Consider the following 11336-nt stretch of genomic DNA (forward strand, 5'->3'; position numbering starts at 1 on the left):
GGTTTTCCCTCGTTAGCTATGACCACGCAGGAAGCTCAACCAAACATCAGGAAAACGTACAATAACATTGCAATGAAATTACAGTTTGAATTGGGTCATAACTCCAATAACACGTACACTCCGAGTTCCTCCCTTTAACACACTTAAGAAGTCGGCAGTTTACTGCTCTCATATTTATTCTTAAATCTGATAAGTGCGCATAATTAAAAGCGTTACAAAAATCAGCATTTGTACTTCGGGAAGATTAAACTGCCCAGCAGGAGGCTCAATCTCTCCCGACCAGGTGCGTCTCCTGGGGCCTGTCAATGCGGAAGAGCAGCTCGGCAGGCTGGAAGTACCCCAGGTACTGCACGTTGTCCGGGCTGGTGTCCTGGTGGTAGTGCCCTCCTTCTCCGTGGTGGCTGAAACAGTGGGTGTGCTCCACGCGCAGATCAAAGCCCTGTCACCAGAGAAAGAAAGGTCGATCAACAAGGCATTCATGTGAACAGCATTTAAAAGTCTTTCAATTTTAAATTCTTGCCCCTTCTCCTGTCAGAAGATGCCCTGCTAAAAAGTTTTTCTCCATCTTTCCTAAAAGTCTCCTTCTAGGTACTGGAAGGCTGCAATAAGGTCTTCCTGGAGCCTTCTCTTCTCCACGGTAAACCCCAGCTCTCTCAATCTGTCTTCACAGGAGAGGTGCTCGAGGCCTTTGATCATTTTCATGACCCTCCTCTGGACCCATGCCAACAGGCCCACATCTTTCTTGGGGCCTCTGGGCTGGATGCAGTGGTCCAGGTGGGGTCTCATAAGGGAGAGAATCACATCCCTTGACCTGGCCATGCTTTGTTTGATGCGGTCCAGGAATTTTCTGGGCTACAAGAAGACACTGATGAACAGCACACATCAGTTTATTCTGGGAAGATGCACACAATTTATCCGTAAGCCAAAGACTGCCCTGTATTGACACAATGAACTCACACCCTTGAACGTATTTAAGCCTACAGTATGTCTCATTTAACTCTGGAAAAATGTTTTTATATTACTTATGACTGCATTGTTATTTATAAAATAGTCATTTTCATCTATGGTTTTCCGCTTACCTTTAAATAAATAGTTTTCCTAATGATGAGCATCTTCATGGTTTTTGAAACCAGATTAGTTTTATTACTGAATTATTTGCTGTTGAATTTAGTGCTTGTGAAAGATGCTAGATAACTTTCCAGCATAAGGCTTTGCAGACTTGAATTTCCATCAGCAACAAGACACATGCTTTCATGTATTTCAACACAGCATTAGCAGAGAGAGTTCTTATGAAAGTGAACTACGTAAACACACGCAGCTGAACCAGCTTCCATGCTCTTGGCATTTCTTCCAGCGTGGCCAGCAGTGAATGCAAACCGTGCTGTTGGATTTGGAATGCAAACACTTGCACACTTGCAATTGGAACTGAACCATTAAGTTCAATCCACTATGAACAACAACTATGTTTCAGAACAGATTGACCCAGATTCAACTCAAACAAGTCACAGAAACGAGAAACTTCTATTTCATTACACCACCTCTGGAAGAGTCTAACCCAATACTTACACACTCCTGTTCTTAAAAGGAAGATTACAGCCAAGACAAAATTCATTACAAGTCTCGGTTTACACTCAGAAATGAACAAGGAGACTCACCGGATCTCTGGAAACTATTACCGGCTGACAAATCAGTGGAGCCTTCATTTCAAAGAATTTGAGCCAGTTATTCACATCCTCATCAGTATTCAGGGGACAGGTAGAAAATTCTGGAGGCTACAGCAAAAAAGAAAGCTTTATAAGTAAAGGAAGACACTTGCATCCAGATACTTTTTCTTTAGCAATTTTCTTTCACTTTTCCCCTTTCCACTATTCTGTTCATTTTACTTCTCAATGAAAAGAAGCTCACCAGTGCCCATCACTATGTTTCTGCCAGAAAAAGAAGTGACCAGAATATTGCTTCTTTCATAGCATAGGTAGTGGAAGAACTACTGAAGTGAAGATTCTCCTGCTCCTGGTACATTTTAGAAGCTCGGTTATTTTCAAAAGAGTCTAATGCTTCTTGTAAATATCATCTCAGTTCACATATTTCATTTCAATTCATTTTACAATAGCTCTCCAATTCTTTAGCTGCCCAAGGATTTCAAGAGATGATGGTATTAAGGCCAAGTAAAACAGCATCACTAGTTTTGTAACACCGATTTTGTAATGTCAGCTCCTTGCTTTAATACAGTGCTTATCCTAATAGTTTATGCATACATTTAACAATACAAAACAAAGTCAAGGCACTAAGATGTTACACCCCGATTTATACTTCTGTTTTCAGGAGGACAAAGAAAGTTACAGGAATTGAGAACAACATACCATAATGTGAATCTTTGCTTTCCCCTTCTGAATGATAAATGTACCACCCATCCCAACTGGCTTTTCTCCATAGTGTTTCTCTAAAGTTTGTCTCAGGCAGGAAACGAAGTTAAGTTCCCCAGTTCTTCCATTGGCTTTCACTTCAATGACCTGGAAAATAAAGTTAATTGGTCACTGCTGTCTCCTGCTGCGACAGTCTGCAAAGGTCTGTAAAAGCTGTTCTGAAATTCTCTCAAGCTGATAACCCAAAATTACCTTCTGAAAATGCAATTCCCTGCGAGTGCTGCTCTTTCTAGTACCTGACCAACTTTCTTTTCCTGACTTCTGTTCAGTGCTAGCTTTGCCTGTGAAGGGTGCTGGGCAGCAAGAGATTTACTCAATACATGAGACAGTGATATGAGCAACCCCTTTCTGTGTATCAGCTGGCTTCCACTGTTACCAAGAAACTCCTGGTAACAGAGAAGACTTTTCAGTTTCCATGCAATAGTCAGTTTTTGACTGCTTTGCCAACACGTCTTTGTGCTGGCTGTGTCAGGGGCAGCACTTCTACAAAAAGCTAGACAAGTGCCCACATCTGATTTACACAAGTACATTGCACAACCATTACCTTAAATCACTGCTAGTTTGGACTGGATTTGGGTGAATGATTTATGATGATGGAAAGGTTTTATTAAGCTAATACTTATGCCTCAAAAATTCATATGCCTCTCGGTCTTGTTCATTGGCATCAGTTCCTTATGGTTGCATGTTTCTCTCATGGAATTACAACTTTACTATTACCACAGAAAACACATAGTAGAACATTAAATCATGAGTTTCCCTTCAGTCGCAAAGCTCTACAAACAAGTCACCTTTGATCCAAGTACACACCTTACCAGGTTGGCCCTCACTGGCATAAAGATTGGCCAACAGTCCAAACTCACAGTCAGTATATTTACTGCTGTACTTCTCAAGCAGGCACCCTTTGTCTGCAGGATTTATCTGAGCAACATAGCTCCCATTTACAGCAGGCTTTTTTTCACTCTTAGTTTGAACAATAGGGATAAGCTGAGAAAAAGAACATATAAGAGTTAAGTGAGTCAATTAGAACACATAAGAGCAAGTTAAATGAACTGAATTCACTTAAACACTGTTTAAGCTTTGGACCATGAACCCAAGAAATAATCCTCTTCATCACATAGCTCTGTCTCTCAGGATTACATTTGAACTGGTAAGAAAAATGCACTAATATTGTAATGTAAATGAAAGATCCAGAAAAGAGATATTCTTTTTCTGGACAATTAAATTTAATGTCATGTGAAGATAAATACTAGTGTTAAAAAAAAAAAAAAAAAAAAGGAAAAAAAGTATCTGAGGTCCAATTCAAGTACTGGAATTCTATGTAATACTTTGTCAGTGTACAGTAACAACCACTATAATAATGGCCCAAATTTAATGTTGAGATGGGCTATCTCACCTACCAATAAATCCATTAAAAGGAGATGGCAAGACCAGAGGTTTATGCCTGAAATAACTCTGATTATCCAGTCTCCATAGGCAGTAGTTTTTATCTCCTGCCTCTCTTGCAGTTCACCATTTTGTATGTGGCATTTTTAAAATTTACAGTGGTAAAGTCATCCGACAGGGTGAAATACAGGGAGTATTTTAAAGGCATTTACCAGTAAGTTTGAAAAGCTTTTCTAAATCTTGGAGTTAAAACCTCTGGTCAGGTCTTTGTCAATTAGTTTCAAAAAAATCATGTTTCGTGCATGCTCCCAGGCAACCACATGCTTCCTGAAGAATTACAAGTTAAAAATTAATCTTTATTATCTCAGTAGTGTGCACCTCAGTGGATGGCCCTCATCTGAATTCCTTCTAATGTGTTTTATGTGCTTGTGGCATGAAAAGTATTTTGTGGTAAATGGGAAATACTGTGTATGACACTGCTCTATTATTATGATACTCCTGTGAATTCATGGAGAACCACTGCACTTATTTACTGACCTCAGCATTTACTCCAAGAATCTTAGATGAAACAGCTCCAGCTCCAAGAATGAATGCTCCGGGCAGCTCTATGTCTTTTGCAACTGTATTTAGATCGTAAACCTGCAAAATAGAAACAACCCTTCCATCCCTGGAAGTGTCCAAGGCTAGGCTGGATGGGGCCCTAAGCAACCTGATCTAGTGGGTGACATTCCTGCCTATAGCAGGGGAGGTTGGAATTAGATGATCTTTAATGTTCCTTCCAACCCAAGCCTTTCTATGATTCTACGATTTTAGTGTGGTGCTCTGAGCTGGAATTGTCATTCTGTTCACTGTAATCTCTGGATGCATTTAATTCACAACACCCTAATTAATATTTTGGATGATTAGGCTGAACACAGTTTCTGAACACAACAAACCATTTGGTAATAACAAATTTGGTAGATGTCCATTTGTCTTCTGACAGGTGGATTTTGCCTGTATGTTCCCCTGTCATTATACTCAAAAACTGAATTATTGTTCTTGTTGAAATTTCCATGGAAAAAATGGAAGGAAATATAATATAGAGACAGATTGAATGAAGTGTCAGCAAGAAGGCATGATATTCTTGAAAAAGGAGGGTAATGCAAATCCAGTGTTGGCCTGAAAACACAAATACAGCCAGTTTTTACAAAGAAGTGTGGCTGTCACTTGAAATTGCAGGCATGAAACAAGCCATACACGAATATGCAGACATGCCCCTTGTTCAGTAGTTCCTTCCATGGTTCCTGTCACAGATTGTATGTTTCTAAAACTAACTTGTATTTGAGAACAGAAGATGAACCATCAACCACGATACCCTATTTTTGCTACAATGTGTAAGATGTTGTCACATAGTCTATGTTCAACACACATCAGAATCAATCTCGTAAAACACTGAAAAGTTCCTTTCACAAGAGGAATCTTATAGTATCTCTTAGTTGTTAGTTTTGTTTATATTTCAACAAGATACTGCTTTTATTTTGACATTAAACCCCACAGTTACAGGAAAAACTCACTTTTTCTTTCTGTACGAGAGGTATGAGATAAGGAACACCTCCCACATCTGCTATCCTAGGCTTTCCGCAGATTCCTGGAAGAATACAGCCAGTTAGCGTGGTAAAATATTTTTTCCTACTAATGCTAAATGAGCATGCAGTCTAACCCCCCAAAGAACTGGTTCCTCCAGCTTCTAAATACTTAGACAAAGTGTTGCACTATTAAGAAGTCCAAGGCCTAAAATGATTCACAGTAGGATTCAGTGCTATGCAACCTGTTGTAAAATTAACGTTCTCTAAGCACAAAGAAATTAGTAGAGTGGGCAACACCTTCCATTTGCCAGTTCTCCACTACACAGTGGATATCTCTGCTGGGGCTCCCCTTGCAAAATTTTAGCAAAGCTGGAAGCTGTCTGAGTTTCAGGACAATTCATCCCACTTACTTGGCCATGTATTTTAAGAAGGGATGAATCACCTTCTGGAAGTGTTTCTTTCACTACATTGTTGCCAGAGGGAACTCAGATGAGTAGCACAGATGACATGTCTGTCTTCCAGACAGCTAATTCAAAGAAGATGAATCCCATTCAGAGTAAGATAGTTTCACTTCACTGACATACATGAATGGCAGGACTTTAAAAATTAATGGAAGCACAACACCTTAGGTTCAGATAGTGATTGGCATGGATCTAAAAAATTTCCCCATCTGGAAGAAAACAACTTAATTTTAAAACCTTTTCAGTACACTAAATATATCTTATGAAATAAGTGGGTATTGCAGTGATAGATTAAGAAAAAAAAATTATGACAAGTACTTAGCAATGACTTGTCCTTGTTCATACTACAAAGCATATCCAGAGATATAAAATTTAGCTTTCCTCTCATGTATATTCTTTATCTGAAAAACAATTTAAATTCTCCCAATGTCTTCAGAAGATCAAAACCAAGCAGAATCAGGTAGAAAGAACGGGAGAAGACTTAGTGGAAGAAGGAAACACTAGATTACCTTTAGCAGGAAATTTGAAGGGCTCCTGAGTCAGATCAGGACAGTCTACAACAGAGACTTGAGCATCGGCAAAGTTCTCTTTAAGCCCTTTCTGCAAAACTGTAATAAAGAATAACGGCAAAGTTATTGATGATGGAGAATTACCAGGAGTTTGTTTGACAAGTTTCTAACAACTATAAATATGTCTGTTTAGATTTATTTCAGCAAGATACATTACTTATGCTTACCCTAAGTAACTCCACTGATTTAATTGTCTGTAGGCACTTGTTTCATGCATCAGAGCTTCGGAGAAGAGCAAAAGTTTGTTCAGATAATTGTTGTCTGCCACATCAATTAATTTAAAGTATTTTAAAAACATTTTCATTGAAATATAATAACTGACTGCTCCTAGTAGCACTAGGAGCAACACAATGTGAAGTAACATGGGTAAACTTAAATCACATTCAGCAGTCGGTTTGTTTCAAAGAGCAGATAATTATGATCACAGTCAAATATGATGCAAGAACAAAGGAGAAAGCAAGTTTTAGATGGAGTGACAATCGGTTCTTCAAATACATTAACCAGACTGTTTGCAATAGCTTGATTATAAGCTGAAACCGTCTCTGCTGTCTGGAAATTTCTGCCGCCACAGCATACTGCCTACCATGTTCATGCTCTTGTGGAGATTTTCTGGCAAGTGCCACTGTCAGTACAAGAAAGATAATGAATGGTGCTGGTGATAATGAACCAAATCTGAAATTTTGGTTTTGCTTCATATCAATGGTTTTTAGGCTCAGAACCTGCAAAGTCACTCAAACAACAGGGAGGATTAGGTGAGTGCACTGTTTGGAAACAACTTCCAAACCTAAATTGAGTGTGGGATTGTCTTCACATACACTGCTTCAAATATTATGTCAAAAGGTCCAGGTTCTTTCATGCCTGGGGATCTGCTTTGACAGATTTCTCAAACTAAAGAACACAAGATCAAGTGTGTTCTCAAATCAGGCAGTTCCTTATCTGCTCAGAAGACTTTCCTGAGCCTTTGTTTCCTCCAATTAGGATTTCAGCCATACCTTACTTCTCAAGAGCAGATTTACAAAGCTGTTGACCAAAAGGGTCAGTAGAAGTACCTGGCACATTTCTAAATACATCTCAGTACCTTCTGGTAAGTGGACAAAGACAGTAAAAGGGCATTCCTCAAATTATACCCAACGGCTGAACAGCAACAAAATTCGCAGCTTACAGGAGGTCCTCGGGGGGAAAAATGGAAAATTCTGCTTTATGATGAAATTTTTCTGCTACTCTTTCAAGCTGTTCTACTGCAAGTACATGGTGTTTTCTCCAGAGCTCACAGGTTTACAGCAGCTGTGTCCTACTGCCCTAGTCTGACTGAGTGAGAAAAGCACTGAGAACCACCCAGAGTAATCCTGGGATCACACTTTCTCAATGTATGGAAACGTCAAACTGACACAGATTTGGGGAAGTGGCAAACTGAACTTGAGGGTCAATCTGAAAGATAAAAACCTTTAGTAGACCTGCTGCAGGAGAGAGACTACCTTTCTACTAGTGCAAGGAAAGAAGCTCATGAGCAACTGGGTTGGACCCTTCCAACTTCAACCATTCTGTTACTCTGAGCACATTTTGGGAAGGCTTTGGAAAGAAACAAACTAAAGAAGATGTTTCCTGCAGCCCTGTTCTAAGGCAATCACCAAAAGAGGAGCCAACTATGTTCAAGCGAGAGGATCTGCCATGTTACACTGCATCTTGCCAGCTGTGTTTTGAGTAGTCCTGAAAAATAAAGAAATACTGGAGGGTAGAGGAGGGCAGATGATCCTGTATCTGTAGAGAAGTTTGCTCTGTAGTTGTCAAAATTTCACAACCCGTGCACGAATTTGCAAATGCAGCAAACAGTTTTAAAGGGTTTGAGAGCCTGTCTGTGTGCTTAAATATCATGGGGGCTTGGGGGAGGAGTCATTGTTCGCGCTACGAAAATCATAACATATAGAAAGGTAATGATGTTCTTTACATCTCAGTGTGTTAAGAGCAGGAATTCTCCATGTACTGCCTGTAGGAAGGTTTTGGCATGAGCTTTAATGTAAGTTTGAAGAGTACATTATAAGTTCGTAAAAAGGTACACATTGCATAACTTACCCCCAGCAAGCTCCTCCAGACTTGGAACGTGAAAAGCAAACCTTTCGACTTTGGCCATTTCTTAACTGGTGCTGATTTCTTGAGGTAAGAAATTACAGTACAGCACACCGTAGGAGCAACTGATCTGCCAACAAGGATAATAGTTTAACAATTAAAACAGTCTCCTTTCAGTACGGGAATTATTTTTCAGTTTCACTCAAGAATGCAAAGACAACAGTAGAACTGTAGTTCTGCCATCAGGAAAGACTAATGGCTTCAATAGTAATATTAAAGTTTTTATAGATTTTGAAAGACATGTCTGTCAGACCTATAGCTGGCTCAGAACATTACACATGCTAGTCCTCAAGCTTGCAATTGGGTGTAGGCAACACATCCTATGCTGAATTCAGTTCAAGGGACAGGTCAGGAGATCTGTGTGTCCTTTGTAAGCCTGGAATCACAATTTGGTTTTGAAAGAAAACTGGGCTTTTCTGACACATTAGCTGCCTCCTCAGGCCTTCCCAACCTTAATATTTACTTTGCCAGCATTGGCTACAGTGGACTTTCAACCCCAGCTATGATATGGTCTCCAATTGTTTCTGGGCATGTGTTTTCCCTTCCAGGGGGAAAAGGCAAGAATCAAAATAGAAAACAACAGCAACAAGTTCTGTGGTATGAGTCTCTGTATGGGTACTGAGCTTGTAACAAAAAGTTTTGTTTGAACATAAGTTTAAGAATGCTTTCACAAATGAACTGTACTTCAGCCAGCCTTGCAACAGCAAAGTGAGTAACTAGGGCAAACGACCAGCTGAGGGCAGAAACAGCTGATCGTACACTACCTAAAAATCAGCTACAGCAATTATTAACTCCTTAGGCACATGCTTGTTGTGCACAGCAAAAAAAAAACCCAAACCAACAAAATGAATCCCACTTATCCAGATGTCAGGTGTTGGAGGAAAATGCCAAAATCCTAACTACATTCCCAGACATGGCAGAACCTTTGTTAGGAAGGACTACAGTGTGAGCTAGCTGTTTATGTATAGTTCTAGCTTCTATTTTTAAAAAATCCCACCTTTTATGACTGTCAAAAATTTTAACTGTCCTTATACAATCAGCCTCTTAAGCCTGCATAAAGGAAAAAAAAACAAGACAGTGGGGGAAAAAAAGAAATAAGAAGAGTGGGGAGATTATAGGAGTCACCTAACTGAAGTCTTTGAGATCAACGATCAGCCACCCCAAATTACTGCTGTAGCAAGCAGTAGAGAAGAAAGACTGCAACCTGTAGTTGGTCTTATCCATATCCACGGGTGACTCCCTCCCTCCTCAGGCTGCAAAGGAGAAAGTAACAGAGGAGAAACAAAGTAACAAAGGAGAAAGGCTGGATTTGGTGTCTCTGGTAAAAGCCTACCGTCAGATGGAGCGAATCACAGCCCAAGGCTTTTAGTGTGCACCAAGAAAGGGATTAATTAGCCAGAGAAAGAAAGTGACAAGATGGCTTTGGCAGCATTGTTTTAGATGATTCTCATCCCCTCAGGAACCTCTTGCCACAACTAGAAGGAGGCTGTGCCAGCACTCAGCACACTGGTTGCCCTGAGACTGAGAAGACAACCTAGAACTGTTGTTGTGCAAAAGGCAGAGGTAAGACTTGGACGCAATTCAAATAAATAGGCTTGGATATAACACCTAGACTATCACCTGCTGTGTAATGGACAGTAGTGAGCTCCCTGCAATCAAGAAAGGAGGGAAAGACTGTGAAAATCTTGATGTACCGTAGTCAAACCCGATCTGATTGCTAGAAAGTAGTCCTTACCACGAAAGACACAAAAGGCTAGATCTGTGAGCCAGCGCTGCAAGCATTCACAGGGGAGTGAATTGTGTGGTGTGGGACAGGGTGAACCTGAAAGGAGACAACAGCAGACAATTAGATCCATCACAGAGGGGTGTACTGTCACTGAATTGCTACAGAAGACTTTCAAAGAAAGTGCAACAAGAACGGAGAGAACAAGCATGTAAAGACTGAAAGTCTACCTTTGAAGCAGGAAGAAAGCATCAGAGAGAGTAGTTAAGTGTCTGGAGACTGCGGATGGAATGTGAACCATTATATTAATGATGGGGGGGTCTGTCATCAAAACCTCAATTACAACTAGTTTGGAGGGTTGAAGCCAAAAGGGATAGGCTATAGGCAGGCTAGAGAAGAGTCAGGGAGGGGAATTGGTGGGGGCAGAAAGAGAAAAAATTGAAGATGGCAGTCAGTGAGAGAGGAGAAACTCAGCGTGACACCAAGAGGAGCAAAACATCTATAGATGCAGAGGCCGTATTGCTCGGCTGGAGCGATGCGAGGAGACCCCGTACGGGACAGAGGAAGGCTGCGGGACAGCAGAGGGCTGCTTGAGCGGCTGGGATTTGGGGAAGGGACGGGACACGGCGGGACAGGAACAGGCGTGGAAGGCGAGGCTGGGGTCCTTAGGGAAGGAGAGCATCCCGGCAGGCAAAGGCAGCGAGGAGCTCTGGAGCGAGGAAGCACCAAAGCTGGCAGCACGCTTGGCACGGTTGCGAGAGGAAGTAAAAGGTTGCTCAGGCTGGAGCCGCCAGCTCGGAGAAGCCTGGAGAGAAACCTGACAGCAGTAACGACACCGAGCGGGAAGCCGGGACGTCCCGGGCGAGGCGGGTGGAGGGACCCGGGAACTGCCCGATCCCTGCTCCGCAGAGACCGCACGTACCTGCCCCAGCGTCCGGGCTCGGCTGGCTCACTCGGCTCGGCTCGCCCCGCCCCGGTCCGGGGACCGCCCACCCTACTGCCACCCCTGGCATCCCTCCCTTCGCCCCTCCTTCGCTTTCCTTCCCGCCCCTCCTCCCTCCCGTCGGCCCGCGCGCCTCTCGCGAGCT

At 41.7% G+C, this 11336-nt stretch overlaps 1 protein-coding gene across 3 annotated transcripts; it reads right to left on the bottom strand.

The window, feature by feature from the left end:
• Positions 1-158: 158 nt before the first annotated feature.
• On the bottom strand, positions 159-11237 carry CUNH11orf54 (chromosome unknown C11orf54 homolog). 3 transcript variants are annotated; one of them, XM_027735576.2, is made up of 10 exons: positions 11171-11237; positions 10261-10347; positions 8472-8595; positions 6342-6440; positions 5360-5433; positions 4344-4445; positions 3231-3407; positions 2361-2510; positions 1656-1772; positions 159-439 (listed from the first exon to the last, which is right to left on the bottom strand). In XM_027735576.2, the coding sequence occupies exons 3-10, from the start codon at positions 8527-8529 to the stop codon at positions 266-268; spliced, it is 951 nt and encodes a 316-aa protein (XP_027591377.1). In that variant the 5' UTR covers positions 8530-8595; positions 10261-10347; positions 11171-11237; the 3' UTR covers positions 159-265. The 3 variants fall into 3 exon arrangements, with proteins under 3 accessions (XP_027591377.1, XP_039236012.1, XP_039236013.1); XM_039380078.1 differs by lacking the exon at positions 11171-11237 and adding an exon at positions 11066-11139; XM_039380079.1 differs by lacking the exon at positions 10261-10347 and having other exon boundaries at positions 11171-11217.
• Between the last annotated feature and the right edge of the window lie 99 nt (positions 11238-11336).

The sequence above is a fragment of the Pipra filicauda genome, unplaced genomic scaffold (genome assembly GCF_003945595.2).
Source record: "Pipra filicauda isolate LSUMZ 115617 unplaced genomic scaffold, ASM394559v2 scaffold184_size3518187_pilon, whole genome shotgun sequence".
NCBI classification, from domain to species: Eukaryota; Metazoa; Chordata; class Aves; order Passeriformes; family Pipridae; genus Pipra; species Pipra filicauda.